The following is a 25,579-nucleotide window of genomic DNA, read 5'->3' as shown; positions in this document are numbered from 1 at the left end:
AAATTAACCGATCGATTGTCCAGTTAAATTATAATTCACGCGGCAGGGAAACAGGGAGAACGAAAAATGGAACGAAAGCACAGAAATTCTCTAAGACAATTTAATATTTAGTGACGGTACATAACACTTCGTACTCAACATTGTACAAAGAAATCAGAATTTTCTATGCTTGTTATATAATTATTTCCTAATTAGCCGAACTCCCGATGGCATACAAGATCGTCTATCTTAAGCTGTCACGTAGTAACACTACTCGCCAAGTTTACAAGCCCGTACACTCGACCTTTACTTTGTTACCTTATACGTATAAAGGAAATTTTATTATTCCACGAATACGAGGCTGAATATTGAACGATTTTCTCCTCGTAAAGAGAAAAGCTGATCACCTTTGAAACTTTCCACTGACATCGCTCCTCGACCTTAATATACACTACCCCTATTCTGTCATGAAAAATGCAATAAATTTCCCCGATACTATAAACTGCTTTCTACAAACTATTTTGCTCGTTTTAACAGAGAGAAAAGGAGAGAGGCTCGCACATATCCTATATGTTCCGATTGCCTTTCGCCGCTGGCAGTGTCTTTAGCGCCTCCATGTTGGACACGCTTCTTTATCAAGCGTTTGTGAAAGACTACATGATAACGTTCGTGAGACTGCTGCTGGGTGTGGACCAGGCGCCAGGATCCGGTTTCTTGACATCGGTAAAAAAGACAACACGCTTAATTTATTAACGCTTTGACGAATATCCTAAATGGTATATACTATTCAAAATTTCGCAGATGAGAATCACAAAGGACGACATGTGGATCAGAACGTACGGCAGGCTGTACCAGAAACTCTGCTCGACAACCTGCGAGATCCCCATTGGTATCTACAGAACGCAGGATACGACCGTGTCAGACACATCGCACGTGAGTAGACGACGATTACTATCGATAGTCGAACGGTATAACTACGTGATTGGTTCGTGTACTATATATATATATATACATTCGTGAGGGCAGGAAACAACTTTATGAATGGCGGCTGTGAGTAGCGCATGGTTGTACACCCGCTCTATCTTTTGCTCTGTATTCTATCCCGGTGTCAGCTCGTGGTGCGTTCTTTTAGAGACATTCTTGACTCTCCACCCCCTACCTCGATCAAAACCGGAATAACGTAGCAGATAGGGCTCTTGCATCTTGTTGAAACGATGCTCGTGGCACGTCCTTCGATCCCGAACGTCTACGTTCCTTTTTGGACCTGCATCGTGTTAGAGATACGTAGTGTGTCGATCGAGGCGCTTCTTCCGTCGACGACGCGCTATTCCGACGGCTCATTGCGAGGTTACACGGTATTTACGAGTGTGGGTGCGATTATTGTAACGTGAAACAGAAGGTATTTGGATTTGCGTTGTCTCGTGAAAATAGAAACTATCGTTAGTTGCAGTTTGTAGATTTCTAGTTCGTAGACAACCAGACCATCGATTTGGAGCGATTCCTTGGTGTTCGCGTAAGAACTTGTGCGTACGCGGTGAACATTTGAAATGGCGGAAAGGAAATGCACAAAGTATGTTCGATAAATACCACTGCTTCGATTCTATGTAATTCCTGCTTCTACGGAGGAAGCACAACGAGCGAGCACGCGAACGAACGTAATCGTAGAACGATAATTGGCACGTACGATGTTGAGAGTTCGTCATGTGCGATAAAACGATACGAAAAACCACGAACGAGCAGCGGCGTGCGTGTGAGAACCGCGGCAACGTCATTTAGTAAGGGTAGAATTGCTTGTCGTTTTGACAGGGCGACTCAGACGCGGAGAGCGACGCCGGCGTCGGCGTGACGTACAAGGTGCGTCATTCGGCGGCAGCCTCGTGCCTTGCGAACTGCGCCACCCGCGACAAGGGTGCATCAGCCGTGAGTACAGAGTCGACGTTGTCTGGTCGCCGTTTTTCCTCTCGATCGGCTTCGTCTCCTATGTGTACACGCTCGTTCACCATATTTTTTCTCTCTGTATTAATCTCGTACGCCGCCTCTCTATTTCTGTCTCTCTGTCTCTCTCTCTCAATCTCTCCCTCTTTTTATTGTATCTCACATAACTCTTTCTCTATCGCTCCATTTCATACGTTGTACCGCTTGACCGAACAAAAAGTGAGTGGCATGCTATGGCACGCGTCCAGTCGTATTTAGGAGACTCTCCTTCGCGCGCATCCCCTTTGCTTCAAACTCAGTTGAGTTAGACTCCCAATACTCCGCTGTTCGATCACAACCAGTACCAACGACGCCTCTTTTGAACGGCCAAGCTACGTTTGAGAAGCTCGTTACCATGCTACCATATCGGAGGACGCATGCAAAGTGTACCAAGCAGCAACCGGCTTCCAGCCTGAACGCTCAGGACTCTCTGCTCGTCTTCACCGTATAAATTAACCCCTCGATGGGGCCATCGAGGGGATTCACACTTGAGCTTTTGATGATTAACTTTGCTGACGTTGAACAGACAATGATTGATAAACGTTTGCGAGATTCTATTATTTATAAGCAGACGTTCCTTTTTAACAGTCTGTGAACGCATTCTAAATAACATAAGTCTACTGTGCGAAACGCTAACGAATCCCTCATCTCACTAATTATTTATCAATCAATAACCTTGTCTGGAGAACCATTAACAACGTGTTACTGGTCCATACGGAAGCGTTCCATCTACGATCCACCGCTAACATCCCTCCTTTCTTTTTCAAGCAGTACTCCGTGAGCCTCGGTGACGAAGCGCGAGACAACCACGCCCAGCAGATCGAGCGAGCCGAGATAGCGAACCTGGTCCGTTCCCGGATGGAGTCGTTGAACCTACCAATAGCCGACTACGACGACGTATCCGAGAAACGAAACAGCCTGTCCTACGTGATAATCAACCCCAGCTGCGACCTGAAGCTCGAGGAGGGCGACATCGTGTACCTAGTGCGGCCTAGCCCGTTCTCAGCGCAGAAGACGTTCGAGCGGCACAACTCGCGGCGAAAGAGCAACATCAGCTTCTGTTCCGCTCAGCTGGTCTCCCAGATGAGCGCGGCGGTAGCCTCGGCCGGTTTGCCAGGTGCTGGAGCGGGAAGTCGACGAGGATCGGGGATTGGTCTGCCCAGGGCACCTCCGTTGAGCACAACCAAATCGAATTCCTTGTCCTTGCCAGACAGTCCAACCGTCGCTGGCACTCTGCGCGGTCGTTCGAATTCCTTGCGAGTAGTGGACGACATTCTGCTCAGACGCAGCAACTCGTTGAGGCAGGGGCTGACGATAAGCAGAAGGAAGAGCAGCCTGGAGGACATTGGTTTGGGCGCTCTGTCGCACCCATCGAATCACAATCCTATCAAAATAGCGTTGAACGGGTCGATCGGGCTGGAAGTGACTCCGCCAGAGGAAGGTTCTCAGCCAGGTGGCGCTAGCAACACTGGGATCTTGGACGTTGGTCTGCCCTCGATGCCAGAGTTGACCGCGGCTCTCAGGTCCAACATGGACCCGTGCCTGGGTGGATCTCTGGGCGGCCTGTACGACCCACCAAACCTCCAGGGCCCATTAGGAGCGCAGTCACCCCAGATCCAAGGTGGCACGCTCGACCCTCAGCACATACAGGGGACAATCGTATGATATAACCTTATGTGGGGACGCAGGCTCTCCGGCGTGGTGCGAAACAAATGGCTGTAGCGTTCCCACATGACACGTCAAGATCACTAGTTGGGACGCCACGGTAGATAGACGCCTGGCGTCCCGATTGTCGACGATTTTGGTGGGATCGGAACGGTAGTGACGATGAGAACGATCGTGAGGACTGCGAGACGGCCGGAGAGCACGGTATTTCAGTGAGACATCGAAGGGGAAGGGGTTAGACTGTGACTAGACACGAACGAACACGGTGAACAGCTTAAACGAGTTTTTTACTACGTTCCACTTTGGTAGTTTCAGTTTAGTCGTTAGCGGTGGGTGGCATGGTTCGCGTGAACCATCGGGGACCTAAACGCGACGTTATAGAGTCGCGACTGTGATACGCTAGAACGCTGATTATTCGTTTTGTACGTATGTACGGGGGTGGACAGATTTCACGTGTATTTGTTGTTTCTCGATGATTTGTTTAAGTAATTTGGGACACATTCGAGAAGAATAGTTTGCGAAATTTGTCAATTAATCGAAAACCAAGAGTCTCGCGTTTAATCGAAGGTATTGTCGCAGGACGATAGAAGTGGAGAAACGCGCGATTAGTTTCTTCTGGTAACGATACTGAAATGAGTTTAAGAAAATGTTCAATGAAGAGCAGCCGATCTCGTCGAAGTATTAACAGAAACGAGATAAAACTTACAACAGAATGGTTATTTGGTTGAAATTTGTGCTCAGCTCCGTCTACGTACAGTTATTTCATCGAAGCTACCATTTTAGTGATAATTCTCTATTTGTAAGTAGCGCGATCAGAGTTCCCGAGCAACCTAATTTGTTGCCCGATTTATTTAAATTTGAAATTTTCGAAATGCCCATTAAATGTATCTCGCTGTGTGTGCGTAGCGGGCTGCGTTCTTAAAACGTTTCGCTCTCTAGTCGACTCTGGCCGGTCTCGAGCTTCGTGGATCCGATCAAAATTTTCGATGATCCAGTCGACCACGAGAACACATTAGAGATTACGTAACATTCGCGATGACGCGTGCCAGAGATCCACCGATGCGAATCAATCGATTGGCAAAATAATTAGAGCAATGGTGTGTAATCTGTGACGATGGACAAGGACCAAAGTTCTCTCGTACGCTTCGTTATATTTGGAAATTTTATTGAACGTTAACATTCGCAGTTGTCGAGTACAGAATTATACTCGTGCGTGTTGTAACAATTGTACGTACACTATACGTAAAGCTATAATTCACGTACGAATGAAATCTGAAAAATTTCTGTTGACAAATAGTTACATGACTATTTGAACTGTTTTAATATTAATATAAAAAATGTGTTATGAATTTCCTGTTGTTATTGGTTAATTTTACGCGTTACTCTTGTTACCGAGCAACTGTTAAAAACTCGTGCAATCATATATCAATGATACATTGTTAGAAGAACTGACCTCTTGTCCAGCGCCACACGATTTCGAGATAGCTAAAACGGAAGAGAAATGTCTCCCTAGTGCAAGCCCCGATTCTTACGTAGAATCACGTTCCGCAAGGTGAACGCGAGATAATTTTATACTAGAACCAATTTACGACAAGGATATATCATATAACTATGATTATAAATATAAATACACGACCATTTAAATCATATCACACGAGAAACAGAGGAACACCCAGTGATGCATCGCGCGTGTAGGAAAGAGAGACCAGCAGGATTTTAAACGAACATCGAGGTGATCGAATCGAGGTTCCAGGACTGATCAGAATCGGTGATAGGCAAACGAGCAGTTCGCGAGTGCCAGGAACAATCACGAGTGAAGGGTTCGCGTGCAAGCAGGTAGAGAAATGCAGCGGATGGAGGAGAATAAATTGGTACATGCAGTGTTCAAGCATCCTTGAAGAAGATGTTGAAACCTGATTACATTGGGCGAAGCGAGACAAGAATCAAGAATAACAAAATCGCTCGCCTCTGCTGTAAGAATTGACGATTCTTGCTCGCCGTCTGCCCGCGAACGTTCTATACTACTTGCCGCGGGAGAACGAGTTGCCTATCGCTGAATTAAAATGTATCAGGGACAGTGAAACGCGCCGCTCTCCTTCGGTCCGGAAGCTCGGTTCGCGGTTTACGAGGCGTGAAACAGATAATCGTTTACGTAGTCGTGAATGCAAGTAGTTGAGATCCGATCGAACGAAGGTTACTCAATTTTACGCGAACGCGGCATTTTCTTCTTCCCTTCTGCGATTGGTTCGAGACGCGCGTATATATTTTAACGGGAGCTCCGCGGATTCCGTGACCTTTGATCATTAAAAAAAATCGTTTCTTATCGGCGACGAAGGAGAAGGAGCGGGGAAAGTTTCGACAATCCGTTCAATCAGTTAGGAGGAACACGCAGTAGGCGTCGTTAGGGGCGACTTAATGGTATTTATATTTCTTGACTCGTGGCTTCGAGCCCAGTTGCAATCGTTTCTCGACCAATTTACACGTTTCTCTGACCAAAATGTCGTCTTATCGAGTACCTGCTTTCGACGCCGCTTCCGCCTACGTCCGACCCGTGCGGTGATTCAGTTTATCAGCGATCGGATTAGCTTCACTTAAGCGCTGGTCGTGGGGTCATGGTTCTTATGGGACGAGGCGTGTACGCCTCGATAGTCAAATTCACCAGGAAGAGTGCTTGATTGGATTTATATCTGATTGAGGAACAACGACGCGTGTTGTAGTTGTACATCAGAGCAATCCATTGGTCTGCCCTTTAATCCAATTTCTTTCGACATTGCGAAAGAAACTTGAAGAATTCTTGCAGCAAGAAGTTGCAAACGAAGAAATCGATACATTTAATTTAAATTCTGTACGTGAAGTTTGCCCCAAAGACCAGTTCATCAATTTTCACAAAGTCGATCAGTTTCAAGTGGTTCAGAGTCACTTCATCACTGCTAAAGGAAGGGCGATCAGAGTAAAGGCTCATCGTGGATCGTTCTTTATTATGAGTCCAATTAAAACCAAAGAGTCTCCAATTTTCGTTGTAGCACAGGAAAGAGCAAATCGATCGGTCAGCTTCCTTCGATCTCCATAATTTACATGCTCGTTGCTCTCTTTAGTCTCGAACGCAGATGAAGTTTCCGTAGCGACCAGTAGCGTCGATCCGATCGCTAGACGCGCCGGTACTTTACACTCTCTTTAACGTACATGTTTCTCTGACCCGTTTTCTGCCTCTTTAACTTTCTCTCCCTCATTAACTCTCTGTCTTTCTCACGTTGATCAGTGTAACGAAACCCGTCCTGTCATCTTCGTTGACGCTGATGGCTCGCTGAAGTTTTGTACATAACACACCCGAGACGCAGCCGTGGTGTTCTTCACGGGTAAACGGTGGTTTTCTACTAACGAAAGTCCCGAGACGGAAACGCACGTTTCGTTTCGCGCACGTCTGACGATCCTTGTGTAACATTTCGATTCTGAAAGGGATGCGAAACGTTTCGTAAATGTCCAGACGCTACGCGATGCGTGGAATACTTGAAAATCAAAGGTGTGACTGCGATGAGGGACTCAAACGAATGGAGACACGAGCTTTTACGTTTGAGGACGTTGATGGATAATAGAGATTCGTAACGTTGGCGATTAGTAGGTTGAGAGTTTTCGTTCAGTCCTCTGTAGTGTAGCGAAGTGCAAGTGTGTTTTAGTTCTATCGTGTATTTGTATTTTAGGCTCTAATCTCTAAGTCCTAGGGATACGTAGGTGAAATTAAAATTTGCCACGGTGGAATTGAATTTATTGGAACAAAATTTCATAGCTAATTTAATATGTGGTATACTGTAGCTGTATTTAACTTCATAATAATGATACCTCAACATTTTCGAACAATTAGAATAATCGTGGAATTATATTTTCTATTCGATGCACGGATTCCAATAAATTTGGTTCTATCGTGAACATAGATTTCGAAGTAAGCGTTCGTAAATCTACTTCTTGGTAAGTCTTTTTAAGGGATACAATTGGCAATGGTGTTTTACAGATCGTAGGACGAAGCCAATATAGGACAATGGTAGTGACTTTATTTCTAAACTCTTTCGAATATAAAGACGAAGATATGGTGTAAAAGATAATTGAATGTATCTTATTTTTTTACGTCACCAAGAATGAAAGTTAGAATTATTTTTATTCACGATACGTTCTGATTGAGGATGCAGTTCTTGTATCAAACGATACAAAAAATAGTACGACCTTTAACTCGAAAGGGATAAATTTCTATGATCAGAGTTACTATTTTATACTTTATTTTAAAATGATAAATGAAAAGTAACAATTTTGAAAACGGTTAAAGAGGACTAAATAGGAACTGATTCGTGTGAAATAAGTAAAAAGTTGTAAGATGCAATGCAAAAGCTAAAATTACAAAATTTCGACACGCACTACTATCGACGATTTTAGCGAATCCTACCCGAATCATACACTTTTCGATACAAAAAGGATTCTATATCGCAACCCTTACCGACTCAACGATCGAAGAGGAAACGAATAAAAATGAGAACAATAAAAGCAGCAAGAAAAAAATATGGAAACTATAGTAATTGATAAGAAAAAAAAAACGTAAAAAATAATCGAAGTAATAAGGAGTATTAGCAGAAGGACATTGTTCCAACAGTGTACATAGGTTTAATTGTCATAGGATCGATCGAAAACCAATGTGACCTGAAACTAAAGCCAGTAGCCTGTTATTGCTGTGCGTTGTCGTTTAACCAAAAAGAAAAAAAAAAAGCGATGTGAAAGTAAAATGTTTTCGAGTGTATGTGAATTAATTCTAGTCACGTCCGACATAAGGAAGCGATTGTCCGCGATTCTGTTAACAATTTGTATAAACATTAACGACGACGCGAGCCATTGAAACGGAGTTACGTAAGTGAAATTTTCTATAAACAGAACGATAAAAAAAAAAGAAAAAAACAAGAAAGTCGAGAGAACGATCGATTAGGAGATGTTAACGTTAGCGTAAACGTAAGCTAAGGAGAGAATGCGAACGAACGTGTCGCGGATATATCACTATGTTAACAGTGGAGATTAATATTAACGGTAACATTAAGAAACTTCAGATGACTATATATCAGAAAAAGTATCGTTTGTGTCTCCATAGGGAAAAAAAAAAAATACGGATGAACGTTGGTCGATTCGTCCGAGTCCACGAATCAACGACCCATTCGCAAGTTCCTTCTCGATTCCTATAGTTGATCGTAAACGCTCTGGAAAATCGGAGCTTGTCGAACTGTTGAGCTTGCGACATCGAAACGATACGTTTTCTCGGTTTTTCATTTATGAATCGCAAGAATGAAACGAAGCGCGTTTGAAAGTAAGTTCTTTCAGGATAAATTGATTTTCGATGGTGAGGCTGGGTTCACCTTTTCACCCTCTGCTCGTTTCCAAGCTCGATCACGATGAATCGAGCGAACAGAGATCATTGGGATTGCTGTACGTTAAATTTTTACGTGTCCAATGAATAGAGATGATGTACCAAGATCTATTTGGAAAAATTCTTTCTCACCTCGAGATTCGGTGTCAATTATACGTAACAATTATTACCAAGATCGTTTCTTACGTATTTCATGCTTTCTACTTTCATTTCGACTAAATTCTCTAATTAACAAAAATAACAATATGTAGCAACGTACATATAGTTTAAAAATAATGAACATTACACGACTAAAAGAGTATCTACTTTGTTCGCTTTCACAAAACAATCTACCTTAATCTCGACAGTTTAAAGCATTAAACATTGCAATTACTTTAAATCACGATACCTTCAATTCTGCACAATTAAAAACCGATCGTTTTTACTTCGATATTTCGAAACGTTAAACGAAAATTATCTAACCACGGCCCACTTTACCAGCTTCTTCGGGTATTCTTCGGAATTCGATCGCAACGTTGTCGTTCGGTCAATTAATTACGGAAGGAAAACACGGACTATGGGAAATGGTCGAAAAACTGAGGCAAACTATTTTCATTCGACGTTTCTACAGATTCACGCGCGTGTTCTCTTTTCGAATCGATGGCAGGGCATCGAAATCCCGGCGCGAATTTCAATTCGATCGAGAAATCGAAACGGGAGCGTGGCGACGCTCGCGACGAACGAATCTCGAGGAACCGACGCGACGTTTTCAATGTCGCCTAGCTCGTTTCCACGGTATAAGAATTAAAAATTAATCCTCGACCACGAAAGGAACTACGAACGGCTGTACGTAATGTAAAATAATAAGAGCAGAAAAACAGAGAGAGAATGTACCTATATCTATTATACCACGTGACACGTTGTCACGTGACGCGTGCATGTAAATTTATTATAAATAAATTATTATAAAGCATCTCTTTTCCGTATCATCAGCTCCTTAAAGTGGCTATCGTAGAGGCAAGCATACGTCATTTTGAGTTTATAAAAACTGAATAAACTGGAGCAAGTATTTCGACCTTATTAGCGAGAGATCAGTTGTTTATACGTATTTATATATATTTTTTAAGTAGATTCGTGCGTCAGATGCGTTGGACCATTTCGTAGCTTAGAAGTTTCAGAAATCAGTATCCCATATTGACGATAAATTTGAAAGTTCTTCAATAATTTATTCTCTTCGTTTGGAAATAAAAAGGAAATGTTACATAACGAGTATGCGTACTCTATAAATTATAAGAATATCTTCGGATCCTATAATCTACGCATAGCTGTATTGTCAAAAAAGTTACAAGTGTGTCTTCTTACATCGTGGTGTTTTGAGGTAAAGAGCGAATGAACGATCAGCCCACTGATCGACATCTTTCTTACTAATACTATTCATCGTAAGAAATAACGCGGCGCTATCATACTACTATCAGACTCTTTCGACGACCGGCATTCCAGCGAGAAATTACCGCTGCCATTTCTTTGCTTAATCGAAACAGTAACCAACGGTGCTAAAAATATTTCGAACTAAAATACGAATGGACTTCCGAGTTGAAATAAAATTTCGCTCTCTCGTGCGATTAGTTTTATTCGAAAACGAAGTGATAGTAAAAACGAAACGATAGTAAAAATAAAAGAAACAGTTATTCCAGAACAGAAATTCGGCCCTTAATGATTAAACGCTTTACATACACGTCGCGTAATCGTCGCCAGTGAGGACTCGACACGATTTGTGTCACGTTCCCGATCACTAATGAAAAAAGAAACGAAACGTTCCGATTACGCGTAGTACGTGGAATGTTTTCCTCTTTTTATTCTACGTGTATGCACATCAGTGTGTGTTGTATATACATATATTATGCGTATTGTCGGTCTATGCATGGTATTATAAATACAGCGCTTAAATACATTATCGACAGACAGAGGTGGGCCCGGTTCCACGGGCCAACTAATGGACCTTCACGGGCTTCAACACGTTCTCCGTGAATTGACCGACGATATTACCCCTCGGATGGTAACACGCCACTACCACGCAGGTTCCATCCCTTTTCGCCATCGCTATACCCATCTCGGTGGTGTTCTTCCAGACGATTTGCGTAAAATGGCCTAAACAAAGAAGAAACAATAATTCTTAATAATCAAAATGCTTCACGTTACATAAATACAATGTTACAATTAGAAGCTGAAATTTAATTGACAGTAGAAAGAAAGAAAGAACACCCCTTCAGAAAGCTACCAGTTATAATAAAATATACAAAATGGTACTCTATTTCCTAAATTTCTTAGGAATTTCATATTCACTTTTAAGAATCGTAATACATTCTACTTAATCGTTTACTGTTATCCCAACAAAACGTGTCACACTTAATTGCAAATATGTTTAGAGGAGCGCGAATAACAGGACTTGTTTGAAAATGAATAGCGCGAGAGCGCTTGGCAAACACCTTTAACAAATTGCTCTTAATGACGTTATCCGTTTAGAGTAATTAGTGAATCGGTTTTTGCACGCTGGCCTACGTACATGTGTTCAAGATCTTTGGCTCCACGCCATACTTGTGATCCTTCTTTTCGGAATACCACTTGGAAACAACTTCCCGCGCCGATACGATCAGCTTCGGGTCGGAACACTGCATCGAGTAGATGTTCTCTCCGTAGGGAGACGTCGACTGCGGGATCAACTTGTTCGTGTTCAGCAACGTGTTCGCCCACGCCTGCGGATAGCGGAAAAAATTTTTTAATCGAGCGTTACTCTCCTGCCAGTGAGTCCACGGTCAATCGCATCGTTGCTAAGTCATGATCGTGCAGAGTTCACGATAGCTGCAATTACATAACTCGCATACAGGTTTTAGTTAGTAGTAAACTCTGTCGGTCTACGCGAATTTATCTTCAACTGAGAAGCATTCGAATACTAAAACTGATTGTAAATTTTCTGAAAATGGCACAGGAAAGATAATTGACTGTCTTGCCTGCAAATAGAGAAAATACTTAACTACATTGCTACGATTTGAACTAGTTTAAAAATTAAAGTTTGCGCGTTTATACGAACCAGTACGACACTTAAGGGAGGGTTTAGAATTTCCATTCGAGTTTCGTTTTTTCAATGGGCTTTAGAAACGTACCTTGGCAGCAGACGTTAACTCAGCGCTTAACCTTAGGTCCGGAACACGATGTCTCCTCCTGTACTCGTTATGAACAAGCAAAGCTTCTTGTTGCCACGCTTGCTCGTCTAACGTGTAATGCGGTTTTGGATCCAAGAAGGTGATCTTTTTGGTAGGACTCGAACCGCCGGGAGGAAGAACGTTCTCCGTGAAACTGCCAAGGAAGTTTCCGGCTGGATTATAATTACAGACGACGTAAACCTCGCCGTTTCGGTTCCTGGCCATTCCGACGCCTAACTCTGTGCTGTCCTTCCACACGACCTGGGTGAAATGGCCAGTTTTTAGCGTGGTGGGCTCCTTTCCGTACTGATGTTGCGCTTCTTCAGCGTACCTGAAAATATTAACGAGTATCGGAGTAATTTTGCCAAAATTGTTCAATTTTCTTTTTTCCTGGGTGTATAGAAAATATTTAAAAGTATTTCCAAAGATATCTCAATAAGAAACGAAGTCGAGTGTTTCTATTTCAACCGCAGGAAATGAACATTTCACAGACTGCTATATTTATCTTTATTGATAAATATGGATACGTTTTGAAAAAAGTTTCATTAGTCGGTCGTCGATAGTATTGAATGCAAATTTCAGTTGCTTACCATTCATTTACTGGCTCATCGCCGCCTACGATGCTCTTCGGGTTCGAACTCCACATACAGTATAAATTTTCTCCGTAATCTATATTCGCCCTGTGTTCCAACCTACCCCTAGCTGCAAGTATGTTGGCCCAGTCCTGACTCGTTTTGCACAACTGAAAGCCAAACGGTTCGCACGTCATTTCCTTGAAATTTCGAAAATTCCAATAAGTAACTCTAAATATCGAAGAGAATAAGAAACGACATGGAAATCTGTGTAAATTAACAATCTAAGATTAGAAGTTAACGACTCTTCTTTAATACATGACGCAATGAAATCGTAGTTAGACAGAATTAACATTAAAAAGGAAATAACCTGCTTGTTGAGACGTAGGGGTGGCACTCCATGCCTCGCGCGGTACAAATTGTGTGTCTCGAGGCAAACGTTGATGAATTCCTTAGGAGGCCCCAATCTGCGCACAGACGGTTTACGCGTGTCAGTCTTTGATATCTATAACACACAGAGAGAATTCCGCGTGACACGTGAAATTTAGATGCGAGTATGCTGAATTTTTGCAAAAAAAAGAATCAGAAACTTTAGAAATCGCATTCAGAGTAAATGATTTAATATTATCAATCTCAGCCTATAATATTAAAGGCCCTACGATTAACTCCAAGTCCGCTGACCTTAGCAATATTATTTATAACTGAAACTAATTGAACATTCCACTGTAAAATATGTCATCTGTCAGGTATATCACCTCAAAGCGACCGCTCCTACGCTTTAACCGACACAAATGATCCATACGAATTGCAATTAGGGAAAGCAACTACTCCACAGCTTTATCCGCACCCTTAGTCACTTTGCTCTCGTTTACGCGCGTAACGTGTAAACCGAAGGAAACGTTTCCGCGTCGCATAGCTTAATTGAAATGGGTGTTGTGAAAATAAACAACATCGAGAAAGAAACAATTTCCGGGAAAGAAAGTCACTGAACGACGTTCATTCACGTCACGTTCCTTCCTCCAAATTCCTTCCTTTTAACGAGGACATCAAGTACCAATAAAAATGCAACCAATGGCTCTTTTCACCAATGTTAATACAATCACGTGAAAATAACAAAAATGCGTACAGAATTTTAAAACTCAAATACACTTTCAAATAGCTTCTTTTAAAAAAAAAAAAATCAATCGCTCGTTTCCTTAAATTTTCACGACGGATTGGCATCTCCTTGTCAATCCACGGTTCTCCCAGGTTCGAGATTATTTCGCACGTGACGACCCAATAATAAAAATCAATAGATTTTATCTGTGAAAGCCACGCGACACGGTTTTTGTCGCACCCTGTACATGTGGCACGCGTGCACGTCACGGTCAGAGCGAAATCACGCGATCGCGCACGAGTGCAGCCAGCAATAAAGACGGTGACGTCCCTAATAACCCAGATGCGGAATATCTACCGAACGGGGAGTGGACTGCAATGATTTCCCATCGTGCTATCGTAACGCGATCATTTCCAGCACGACAGCCTCGAAGCGAAGCATCGTGAAATCGCCGCGTCCTCCTCCGTCGCGGTGGTTTCCGGCCGCCGGTTTCTCCTCGCCTCTTCTTCGTTCTCCCACCTCCCCCTCGCAGAAGAGGAAATCGTTCACGGAGATGGTTAATTAACCTTGATCCGCGCAATTTTCCACGTTAAATCGACGATCGAACGTACTTTATTTACACGTAGCCAACGACACGCTAATTAATTTTATCGCTCGATAGTCGGAAGAAGCGACAACTTCAAGATATTTCTGGCCGGGAGACGGTAGTGACCGGTTGGCGCGTATTTTTAATTTCCCCGCAAATGTCAAGCGACGCTTCGTTGCTCGCGTGATAAATGCGGCCGTCGCGTAGACGGCTAGGTATAGGCTTCGTAAAAGTACAACGAGAGATCGGGGATTTTATTCGATTCCAGTGAAAGGAGGATGTTAAAAAGTGGTCGTTTCTGTTTTTACGCGGCAGCAGAGAAGTTGTACAGGGAATTCAAGGATACCGCCCAAGGAACGACGAATGTTACGATGATTAGCCAAAAAAGGGTCTCGCGAAACGGAAAAAATACTGTATAGAATATTAAAATGACTACCCTTTAGTTGAAGGAGACGACAAGTCAGAGATAATATTGTCCGCAAAGTAAAAAATATTTTAACAAACGCTCAATGCCCGTGGCGCAGCGACGCTTACACAATACAATGTGTATATAGTACATGCATACACCTTTCTCCTCGATTTCTGCGCGGGTCATCACTGCAGCCCGATGCCCGCGGGCAGGGAGAATAAATAGACAAAGCGCAAAAGCGGGCCGAGAAAAATCGGCGGGGCACGCGGAGCCGGCTCTCGAACCCGATTAGTCATCGTTCGCAAGAGTAACGATTTCCCAAGGAGGTGTGCACGGCCGTTCACAGACGTGTCTCTCGAAAAGGGAACAATCCTGAGTCATCGACGAGATGCCAACGTACCCTGATGTCGCTCGTCTACTCTCGCGAGCCGTCACGTGGACGCGTGAACGCGCCGCGATGATTTACTTTGCCGTTTAACCCTTGAAACGGGTAACCGGTTACGAAACTCGTCCGCGGTCGTCCGCTCCTTTCTTTTTCGGTTTCCACACGTTCAGTCCAGGTTTAGTCCACGGCTACGATCGTCGTTTCCAGTGCGCGTTTCATTCTTTTTCCTCGATGGGCTGAGTAAGCGACAGGTGTCGGGTGATTAAATTAGCATCGACTGGAATGCCGATCTTTCTTAGCAAAAATTCGTTTCATTAACATCTGTCGGAAATGGGTGTGTAAGAAAGTGGAAGAAATGATTGAAATAGAATGGATAGCTAAGTGATTCATAGGTGTACTCGAATATTTCATTTGGCCACTATTCAACCTGGAGATTCGTACAATAGCGCCATCTTAGGTCGTTCGTACTGGTCTCTGAGGACACCCTTAACGCCATGGCTTATCTGAATGTCTAGACAAGGCCCTAGAAAGCGGCGATGCCGCAAGGAAATGCACATGGCTCCTCTTCGACAGCTCATGCACTCTGCTAGTCGATATATCTTGCAGGTGCGTGAGATAAAAGTTTCTTTGCATTCTTCAAAGTAAATTATTCTTTATTTTAGACTCAGAGGGATGTTAGCGCGCTTCTAGAGGTACGCGAACATAAAATGTCGATAGAGTTACGTCCGCGATGTCGTGTCTGCATTATGCAACCCAAAGCTTTTACCAAGCGGAATCTAGTCGCGCGCAAACGATCGATCGTTAGAAAATACGTATATTTACCGGCGTCGATGAGTATCTTGCGGAATCAGGGGAGGCCGAGGACGACCTGGCACTGCTGCAAGACATGCCATCGCTTCCTAAACTACCGTGGAAACTGCCGTGCAGGGAATTCGACAGCGGTCCTGGTGACGCCGGCGACGCAGTCAAAGGGGACTTCGATCTCACTGAATCAGTCCTAGACCTGCAAATCGATCGACACAATTATACCATTATCGCAGAGACAAGCGTCATACGTAACGAATAAAAGTGAACGTATCGGTTTCGACATAGTGACACTCGTAGAGAGCGGTGCACGTAATCGAGTAAGCGAATTTTCTAAAAAAATTCTAATTATTCTTTACGTGGTAGAAGAATGGACGTAAACAAGGTTGTGAACGCTGCTTGTGAGTCTTTATCCTTTGTTGGATCGTACAATTTTGATTAATTAACATGTCTATATATGTGGCACACTTATTAAGTACGTGTTAACACGCTCCTTATCACGCGTACTATTTTTGACGACTGCACTGAACTTCATCCTCGGATCAAGCGATGCTTTTGCCATTGACAGATAAATTGCGATCGTGCAATTATTGATATTACCATTACACGTCCCTTGCTCGTGTTTGCAGTGCTTTTTTAACCCGTTCGCCGATAACGGTACACAGTGACAAGTGTATCACTCGAGCGATGGAGTTATCTTTGGTTACGCGCATTTACATTGCAATTGACTAGTTAAATGTTCGTATTATCGCGGATAAGGAAGGCAACAAGTAATTTCGCGTGTAAGAATATTCGTGGTATGACATTTGAGATACAGTTTACGAATAACCAACAGTTTTAGTTGTTTCTTGTGACACGCAGCCATTGTTATGTGTCCAGTCTTCGATAGTGTGCCAGAGCGTTTAAGCTGCCAGCAAGTTTCGATTTAGCTCCGATTTTAATCGAATGTTTATGTAGCGTGATTGTACTGTTTGCGTTCTTAGCAACATATGCGTAGACTGGTGCAGGTAAAGCGGGTTTGATTCAATATATGTAGAGAACCACTCCTTTCAAGATAAGGCAGTAAATCATAAAAAGACCTTAGAATTTAATAACTCTTTAATTCTGAAGATATCGCATGAATTAAGCCACCAATGCGTAAAAATTCCCAAAAACATCTATAAACTGGACAGAAACGAACAGACGTCTATTTCTAATAACAAACCAGAGGATATATCGATGCTCACTTTGTTTAATAACATCATAGTTTAGATACCATTCCTTGAATCGTGACGATAGTTACGAAAACCATTTAAAACGCGAACCGTGATAAATAATTCCGCAAACTGGTGCATAAACATTTACCCGGATCGTCTCGAAATTGGTGTAGAAAGAATTCGAACGAGCAGTTTGCTATATAAGTCGTATATCAGGCTGAGCCCGTTCAATTACGGCGAAGAATGTTTGGTCTTCGGTGTTTTGCTATTTCTCCCCTGCTTTTCACCGTATCCATTCGCTATATGTACGCCGACTACCCTCGCGTGTTTTTCTTAACTCGTCCACGGACCCTGCAACATGTGCGCGACACGTCTTTTGATGGTTTGTCGGAATACCAGCCACGAACGACCCATGGATTCGCGCGGATTCAGCAGATGGTCGACAAATTCTGGATCTCCTCGCGTTTATCGAGACCTCTCTCTACCAGATGTATGTTTAAATACCCGATTCCGTGTACCCGTTGATCAGATCTGTTTTCTAGATTGAACAGCATCTCCGATGAAATCGTTGAGAAGAGTGGTTTGTGAAAGTTATGCGATAAAATATTGTAGCCGTCCAAATATCTCCTCTAACTCTACGGAAATACCTTGTGACACAGTGTTGCAGTTTTACCACATTTTTTCTCCATTTTTTTTTATTTCTCTCAACACGTTCGCTGCGTCAGCGAATTATTGCGTCGACAAGGGACAGGCATTTGTCCAAATTAAATACGATATTCGTAATACTTTCAGTGGAGCCGGCCGTTTAGAACGCACGCAGAGGGTAACCACGCGAATTCTTGACTTTAACAGCTCCTTAAGAGAGACCAGCAAAACAGACTGACGGCAGGGAACGTGTTAAATTAGCGTCGTTTCTCTTCAGCCTCGTTTCTCGCTCATCGATGCGCTGAATCAAACGAAATTAAACAAGTGTAAGCAGCGTTAAAGCTGGCCGGGTGCCGCGTTTCGCCAGGAACTCGAACATCCCATTCGAGTTCCGTCGACGGATCCGCATAAAATGCGAGAGGAAGAGGGAGAGGGAACCACGAAGAGGAAACCCCTTTGCGTCTCGTGCGGTCAAAAGCTGAAAGGTCGTGGAAAGCGTGAGCCAAATCTCTCTGCGATCTTCCTTTCTCCCTGTCTCTCGTCAAAGAAGGAAGATCGTTGCGGTGCATGCAGAACGAGAGTCTCGGCGATCGAACGGGAAGATCGTATGAACGTGCTCCGTGAAATTGCACGAGTGCCTCTAGTCTATTTCTAGTGTGTGTTCCACCGCGAGCTGAATACTGTCACGCCGGCAAGACATACGCGGACACGAGTATTTGTTAACTTGAGTAAATATTTGCGTACGGATCCATTCATTCGTATCGAAACGGGATCCGTTTTCAATTTGTTACGCAAAGCGGAGAAGTACGTTCGCACGCGACGTGCTTCGACACTTTGCAAGGATTCGTCATGCTTCAACCCTCCGCAATTCGAGACTCGATGCTGTCTAAAGAGATAAACGTTTGTTAGGTATACAAGTGTAGGGAAATCTGTGACCGTCCAAGTACTACACCAGTCAGGAACCAGAAGTAATTGTGTTTCAAACCGAGGAAACCACTGGAGAAAATAAGTGGTTTCGCTGTGAAACCGCCACGGGCCACAGAGGGTTGATATAAGGAGCGTATCTAACACTTTGCCATTGATTACACAAAGATATCTTCTTTCGTAGCAAGGTATTCTCTTTTTATACATACTCGAAGACTTTATTTTACGATACTATTGAATCGATACGACGAAGAATAAAATAAGCACTAGATTGGCGTTCCCATCACGGTAGACAATACGAATTGGTGAACGATTCGAGCGTGTGACTGTCTGTTCCGCTAAACAATTTACACCGCGATCGTTTACCCTCCGCTCGCAAACGCGCGAGAAATCCGCGATCATCGCGCGCCGTTTCAAGAGACCGCGAATCCATTAATGGATAGCAATTTTCTTCGCGAACGCGATTCCAACGCGCGCCTCGCCCAGTAGTCTGGCACGAGATGAATGACCCAGCAAAAACAACCGACCGAGTATTATCCTGGGTAATTGTACCTGACACGAAGTTGGCTTTGTACCGTGGACTATTCGCCGCGATGAATTTATGCGACCACGAGAGATTCTCCTGGTGGATATAGTAGTACCGCGGGAAATGAAACAATGGATGTCGGACGAAAGTATTTATGGGCATTTGGTCCCGCGCTCTGACAGATTCTTCGACTGTTTTCTCATGCGATAATACACGAATACGATATAATCTGGGTATGGGTAACGACGAGCAATGATTAAAAAATTTAAGAGCCTGCAAGAGCCTAAAAGATAATCAAGCCGTAAAATGGAACACGTGTTGAATTATAGAACTGGGGGAATGATTTATGTGTTAATGGAACGAAATGTAGGACGTGTGTTCTCGAACAATTTTTTGCTGGAGTCTAGTGAACACGCTTATCAATTATGAAAAGCATGTATCGAAGTATCCCCACGAAAGCAGCAAATAAAATAGAACCCACGTAGATTACTTTACCTCCAACTTATAAACGCGACGTTCTACCCTCCAATATTTAATCGTAATTAACAGTGTGACTGGTAAATCGTAGAATAACGAAACCAGACAAGCGAACGAGCAACTATATCCAACAGTTGTCAATTTTTCTCGTTTCTTCCAAGGGATCGCGCTCTCCCATCGAACACGTCACGACTTACCAAGCACACCGCGCACAATAAGCTCAATTAAACGGCGTAGCGGGCAAAAGCGACGCGACAGTGAATGACTGCCCCATTGAAAACGGCCATCGAGCGAGGCTCGAGATTTTCGACGCGGCCCGCGCCGCAGCTCCCTTTGTCGCGCAACAGCCGAGCGTATTTACAGTATCAGCGTTCAGGCGGTGAAGTAACGACGAAGAAGCCGAGAGAAAGCGCCATGGGAGACACAAACCCGTCGCGGAACACGCGGGGACGCCTCTGCAAGAATTACGCGCGCGTCGCGATCGTTTCAGCTGGTTCACGCGCGCGTGAACGCTCGTGGTAGCGCGCCGTTCTCCGCGCGCGTGCACGCTTTTACTTCCTTCTTCCTACGAGTCGCCTCGACCACGGCCACGGCCGCCACCAGAAGAAAGGTTGCATGCGTCCTTTCGCGCGTCCCGCTGCCTCGGCGCCAGACAGCGATTTATTAACCCCCGTGGAACGTTCGAGCGCGCGCCCGCGCGCGCCAACTTCGAAAGCAACCGGAGATGGGCATTGTTTCGCGTCAGACGTAAATTTGGTAAGTTGGACAGCGAAACATTTCGGCGATGGGAATGTCGCTTTTTATGCCTCCGAGGATCTCCTTTAGGGAACCACTAGCGAGACTCCCGACGATTGTTCAAGTCGTTGAAAAGTGAGATTTTTTTTATGGGAACTCGTGACATTGACAAAAGACACTTTGATGTACATGAAAGTATTTTGTAGCTGATGATAATGTGGATGTCCTTTATCTCCGCGCTATCTTACGTACTACTCGTTTCTCTAATGTTCAAGAGCATTGAGTCTTCGTAAGAAAGCTACAGTTCAAAGGTAATCGTCCATTTGGAGCTACAGCGTTCCCCCTTTTCACTCATCGTTTATCCTGTCTTTCGAATCTCGCGGGATAAACGAACTTTCTCTCAGCTTCATGTTCCGTGGCTACGTCACTACTATTAAAACTAAATCCATTCACCGACCCTAACGAAGCCCTGAAAAGCGCGACGACGTACGAAACGACGGCCTCTCCTTCCTCGTTACGCACTCTCACGTCCTCCCTTTAGACCATTGAGTCGTCGAGAAGTCTCGTTCACGAGCTGTCGCGAGCTTCGTTAGGACCGCCGTTTGGGTTCGTTACAAAGTCTGCACACCCATAGGTGAATACCTTTCCGGCGACAGCTGGTCGACAAAGCCGACCACCTTCTTTTTCGTTCCGTTAAGGCTGAGCGAGGGCATACTACAAGGAGGGTTACGATTTACGATGTACACAAGCCGAATGTCCGTTGACTTTTACTTACAAATTAAACCTAGCCTAACGCTCGAAATGCCCCGAGTGAAATTAACGCGGTAGAACGCGCCGGACCGCGAATCAATTAGCACCGGGGCCGTGCTTTCAATGAAATTATCTTCGCGAGTGATCTGTGACGGCTGGAAACCGGAATCCGACGTTAAATGACAGCCAATTCAGTGCTCGGAAGGGTCAATGTGGAACGATTAATCTTTTCTGTGACCGTTGGAGGGGACGAGGCGTCCGCGAGTAATCCATGTCCGCCATTTTGGATACTTAAAGGAAGACCATAAAGTCAGGAGTGAAACTTTATATTTTTGAGAATTCTTATCCTTCGTCGATAATTGTCGATGGATCCAATATCAAGCTGAGAGTTTGGATTAAAAGTAAACTAAATAATTAAAGATGATATATAGAAAATTGATTTCGACTTAATTAGAAAGATACTTGTGATATTAATCGAATGAATTAAAGAATTTTAATTTAGGTTGTCCTTTCGTATTGTCCAATGTTCGTCTAGAAAGTGAAATTGCATTGAAGTATGCATTGAAACAAAAAAAGTAAAAGAAACTAGAATTCCTTACGCTAATTGCTGATCATAATAAGCAGATATCGTTGCTTGCCAATTTACTTTTTCAAACAGCAAAAACTCGCAATAAAACAGATGCAAGTAAAATTAGCATATAGTTACGTACTATAAAGAGTTTAGTTCTGATACTGGATCGCATTTTATGTGACAATCTGGTCTTGTCAAATTTTGCTGACACGATGAAGGAACAGGTAGCGCTTTCACTTGGGAAATGATCAAGTGTAACTGTTAATTATCCATCGAAGCAAAAACGCGTGTAAACGAAGTCATAAAATTATATGATACGTGAAATTATACAGTTACGTAAACAAGGACGTATAAATTGAGCATAAAAGGAAGAGATCGATCAGTCTGGATTCAGCCATCGATCACTCTCGATTGAAAAAGTTGTTTTCGACGCTTGACACGTTTTTCGTTACTAACTCAAAAGGCAAAAATCTTCCTTCCGATAAAAGATATTTCATTGTCAAGAAATATTTGCAAGTTATCTTTAAAGAATAAACAATAAAATTAATAATAACACTGTATCTATAAAATGGGAGTACTATGAAAATATTTGCTCATGTTTCTCCCACGACAGATGTGGCACAGAGTCAACAATAGTCCTAAGCAAACGAATTTCCACCCCTTAGCCGAACCACAATGGAACGATATTACATACTTTTGAGTTTTCTCTCGGGGCATCTCGCGTTAATATGTATATGTGTATGTATATTGAGCAGGTATAGAGAAACGGAGTTTGTATGTATCGTAACTGAAAAGATGAACTGCGATCTATGTCAAAACAAACATTCATGTATGTATGTTTCGTGACTGTAACGAGGGACTTTATTACGAGTCGTGCAATTTTTTACTAATTCTCGAGAGAAAACTATTCCACTGTCAAAAAAAAACAAAGATAGAGAATCATATTTTTTAGTGAATTCGAGTCGATGAAGTCATTCAATGAGTTCATTCAATCGCAAATTATAAAGCTGTCTTAATATTTTAATGTTTCATTGTTGAATAAGTTATGACACTACATTTTACTCGACTTTACGTGAAGTAGACTGTAATAAGACGATATATATGAATGAAAGAAGTTCACTTAAAAAGACGATCCTCTAGTCTAAAGTCAAAAAAATGAGCTACATATCAATATCGCAAAATTCCAAGAAAGAAATCGCAATCCTCAAAGAAAGAAAGAAACAACGAATATATCCATCGTCATTAACATCTACTTCTGCATCTCTAAACCCTTACCCAGAAGCAAGTGGTACGTTCTCAGCGGCGTTTCTAAGCGGCGTCAACCGGTTCCATGTATCGGCAGAGCCATTGGAAAAATGTCCACGGAACGACACACGTATCGCAGAAAACGAAACTTCCCTTGGCGCGTGCACGCGTCGAACGTGCCACTTGATTTGCGTTCCAGGAAGTCTGGTTTCTCTTGCTTTTCCCTTTCAGTCGTGGCAATTAAAAGAGAAAATGAGACGCGTTTACCTGTTCGACTTTGGCGTGACGATGTCTCTCGTTTCGGACGTGTACTTCCTTTCGGCACGGCCGCCGTTGAAAAGCTCGACGGTCTCCCTGGTAACCGTTTCCAGGAGAGGTTCACCACCCCGTCTGCCCTTGCTGAACGTCCTTTGATCCGTTTTACGGACCATAACCACCCTCGACAGGGGTTGATTGAATTCATGACCGTGCATCGTTGGCGGAATCATCGCTAACGACTGCGAGAGGGGCCCTCCGACTCGCGGAGACCTGGAACAGATTATTCGGCATTGAACATTGGCATTTCTTTAATTACGAGCGACGTTTTTGCGTCGAATGTTGCAAGTTAAAAATGAAACGCTTTTTATTTATTTTTTATTCATATTATCTAACTTAGTACCATTTAGAAAATGGCATCCACTGGAATTTTCTAAACGCGAAAATATGTTACACGCTTCCATACTCCAAAGTCTGCGACTATTTTTCTGCGTTGCATAACAGCGAAACAAGTTTATCATCTACATTTCACATCTATTGACATTATGGGCAATAAACTCAGGCTCTAATTCGACTTGTTAACGTTACGATGCGAAAAGAGAAACAAACATCCCAGAAAATAGTCCATAAGGATCGGTAAGATGCGTGTTTCCCAAATTCGCGTTACGCATACGAGACGCTCGAAAGTGATTAATAAAATTACACTTCGAGCGAAGCAGGAGCGCGTATATCGCTGAATATCTTTTGCTTATGAATGCTCTCTCGTGGGACCATCGCAGCTTTTCCATTCCCATAAGTTTATTCGATGCTCACTCCGCATTGCGTGACTTCTTAACGAGGTAAACATATTTGCAACGATCCATGAAGCAGACTTGTTATGCTCAAAAATAGTTCAGGATAATAATCAGGATACGCTTATCCGGATAACCATGTTTGCTGGGAAAACTAATAGTAGATAACATTTTCCAACGACAAGTAAAGCTATTGTGGTGTTCGATAAGGTAATCTTGGTTCCTTGGTTTCCTACAGAACAGCTAGGCTGTCAATAACGGAGCTCCTGCAGGCGACAGCCTATATTTCGATACAATAATGGCACTCAAGAGAGGAATCGTTGCTAGATAACTTTATTGGTTCGATTGCTAAGTAGAACAATCATACGAGAAGTGATATCCGGCAAACGGTGTGTATACTTATGTAACTCTCACCGCATATTTATACCTCTATTATGTTAATCGTTGTGTCGAATGTTCATGGACTTAGAAAAAGATGTAATGTACAAAAAGTGCAGAAAATGCGCACTACAAGCATCAGCGTGCAAGTAAAAAATCCAAAGAAAAATCATCGAAGGTTAAAATACATTTACATTGCTTCTTTATTTGTGTTTGCAGATAGAAGAATTTTTGCGAACGTTCGTATATTAATAATAAACATCAGATGCCGCTCTGACAAATTTTATCGAGCACCGTGCAATTTTCAACATTACGAACAGTTGTTTCGAAGAGGTCCCAACTACAAATTACTCTTGCGAGAACTACTATGTACCATAACGGGATATGTTTTTCTGCATGTTGGTTTACAATGAACATTAGATGGACACGTCTAATTACGAGGTATGTGTATGGTAATAACAACTCGTCGTGCTCGGTACTAATGGTGACGAGTGAAGGACCTGGTGGCTTCGTGACACGTATAATAAAGTAAACGCAATGGAGACGATCGATCGATCGTAATTTTACTCGATCGGTGGCACGGTTTAGGAATAGAACGCTTTCACTGCTGAAACTACGTTTCGAGCCGCTGATGAACGAACCAGTGATGAATTGGGAAATGTTCCAAACGGAAGGATCGAATGTATGTTTAGGTTTTAAGTATTGGGTTGCAAGAAGGGTAACAGGATTGTTTCTAAAAATACACTTGGATTTTTCGATAAAAGTAGGGACAATCGAGAATATTCAGTTTCATCGAGACGCTATCCGATGTAATTGATTCATAACGTTGATCGATGCTATCAATCCAATTCATTTGAAACTCGATTAACACAATTATTTATACTTTCAGATATACTTTGCCATTTCCGTTTCGAGGCACATGGACATGATTTCCAAGTATATCAGTCAATTCTCCTTGCTCGCATCGCGATACGAAGAAAAACTAAATCTGTTCTAAAAATTTGTAATTCATATAATTCGATATATCTCATCTGCAAGAGAG

General features: G+C 43.0%; 2 protein-coding genes across 13 annotated transcripts in view; one reads left to right on the top strand and one right to left on the bottom strand.

The window, feature by feature from the left end:
• Slo2 (slowpoke 2) overlaps positions 1 to 4,094 on the top strand; it is a 150,331-nt gene extending 146,237 nt beyond the window's left edge. For 8 of the 9 annotated variants that reach the window (XM_076892431.1, XM_076892425.1, XM_076892424.1 and 5 more), the window contains 4 exons: positions 517 to 702; positions 781 to 912; positions 1,786 to 1,899; positions 2,725 to 4,094. In XM_076892431.1, coding sequence (XP_076748546.1) covers positions 517 to 702; positions 781 to 912; positions 1,786 to 1,899; positions 2,725 to 3,618 — 1,326 coding nt within the window. In that variant the 3' untranslated portion in view covers positions 3,619 to 4,094. The remainder of the gene's footprint in view (positions 1 to 516; positions 703 to 780; positions 913 to 1,785; positions 1,900 to 2,724) is intronic. The other variant, XM_076892433.1, reaches the window with a different exon arrangement.
• Positions 4,095 to 10,186: 6,092 nt separating this feature from the next.
• LOC143422078 (uncharacterized) overlaps positions 10,187 to 25,579 on the bottom strand; it is a 61,078-nt gene continuing 45,685 nt past the window's right edge. For all 4 annotated transcript variants that reach the window (XM_076892457.1, XM_076892456.1, XM_076892458.1 and 1 more), the window contains 7 exons: positions 23,381 to 23,641; positions 16,063 to 16,243; positions 13,135 to 13,269; positions 12,783 to 12,934; positions 12,154 to 12,523; positions 11,556 to 11,745; positions 10,187 to 11,140 (listed from right to left, as the gene is read on the bottom strand). In XM_076892457.1, the coding sequence (XP_076748572.1) occupies positions 10,983 to 11,140; positions 11,556 to 11,745; positions 12,154 to 12,523; positions 12,783 to 12,934; positions 13,135 to 13,269; positions 16,063 to 16,243; positions 23,381 to 23,641 (1,447 nt within the window). In that variant the 3' untranslated portion in view covers positions 10,187 to 10,982. The remainder of the gene's footprint in view (positions 11,141 to 11,555; positions 11,746 to 12,153; positions 12,524 to 12,782; positions 12,935 to 13,134; positions 13,270 to 16,062; positions 16,244 to 23,380; positions 23,642 to 25,579) is intronic.

The sequence above is a fragment of the Xylocopa sonorina genome, chromosome 3 (genome assembly GCF_050948175.1).
Source record: "Xylocopa sonorina isolate GNS202 chromosome 3, iyXylSono1_principal, whole genome shotgun sequence".
NCBI lineage: Eukaryota > Metazoa > Arthropoda > Insecta > Hymenoptera > Apidae > Xylocopa > Xylocopa sonorina.
This window is presented reverse-complemented; position numbering and strand designations above follow the sequence as displayed.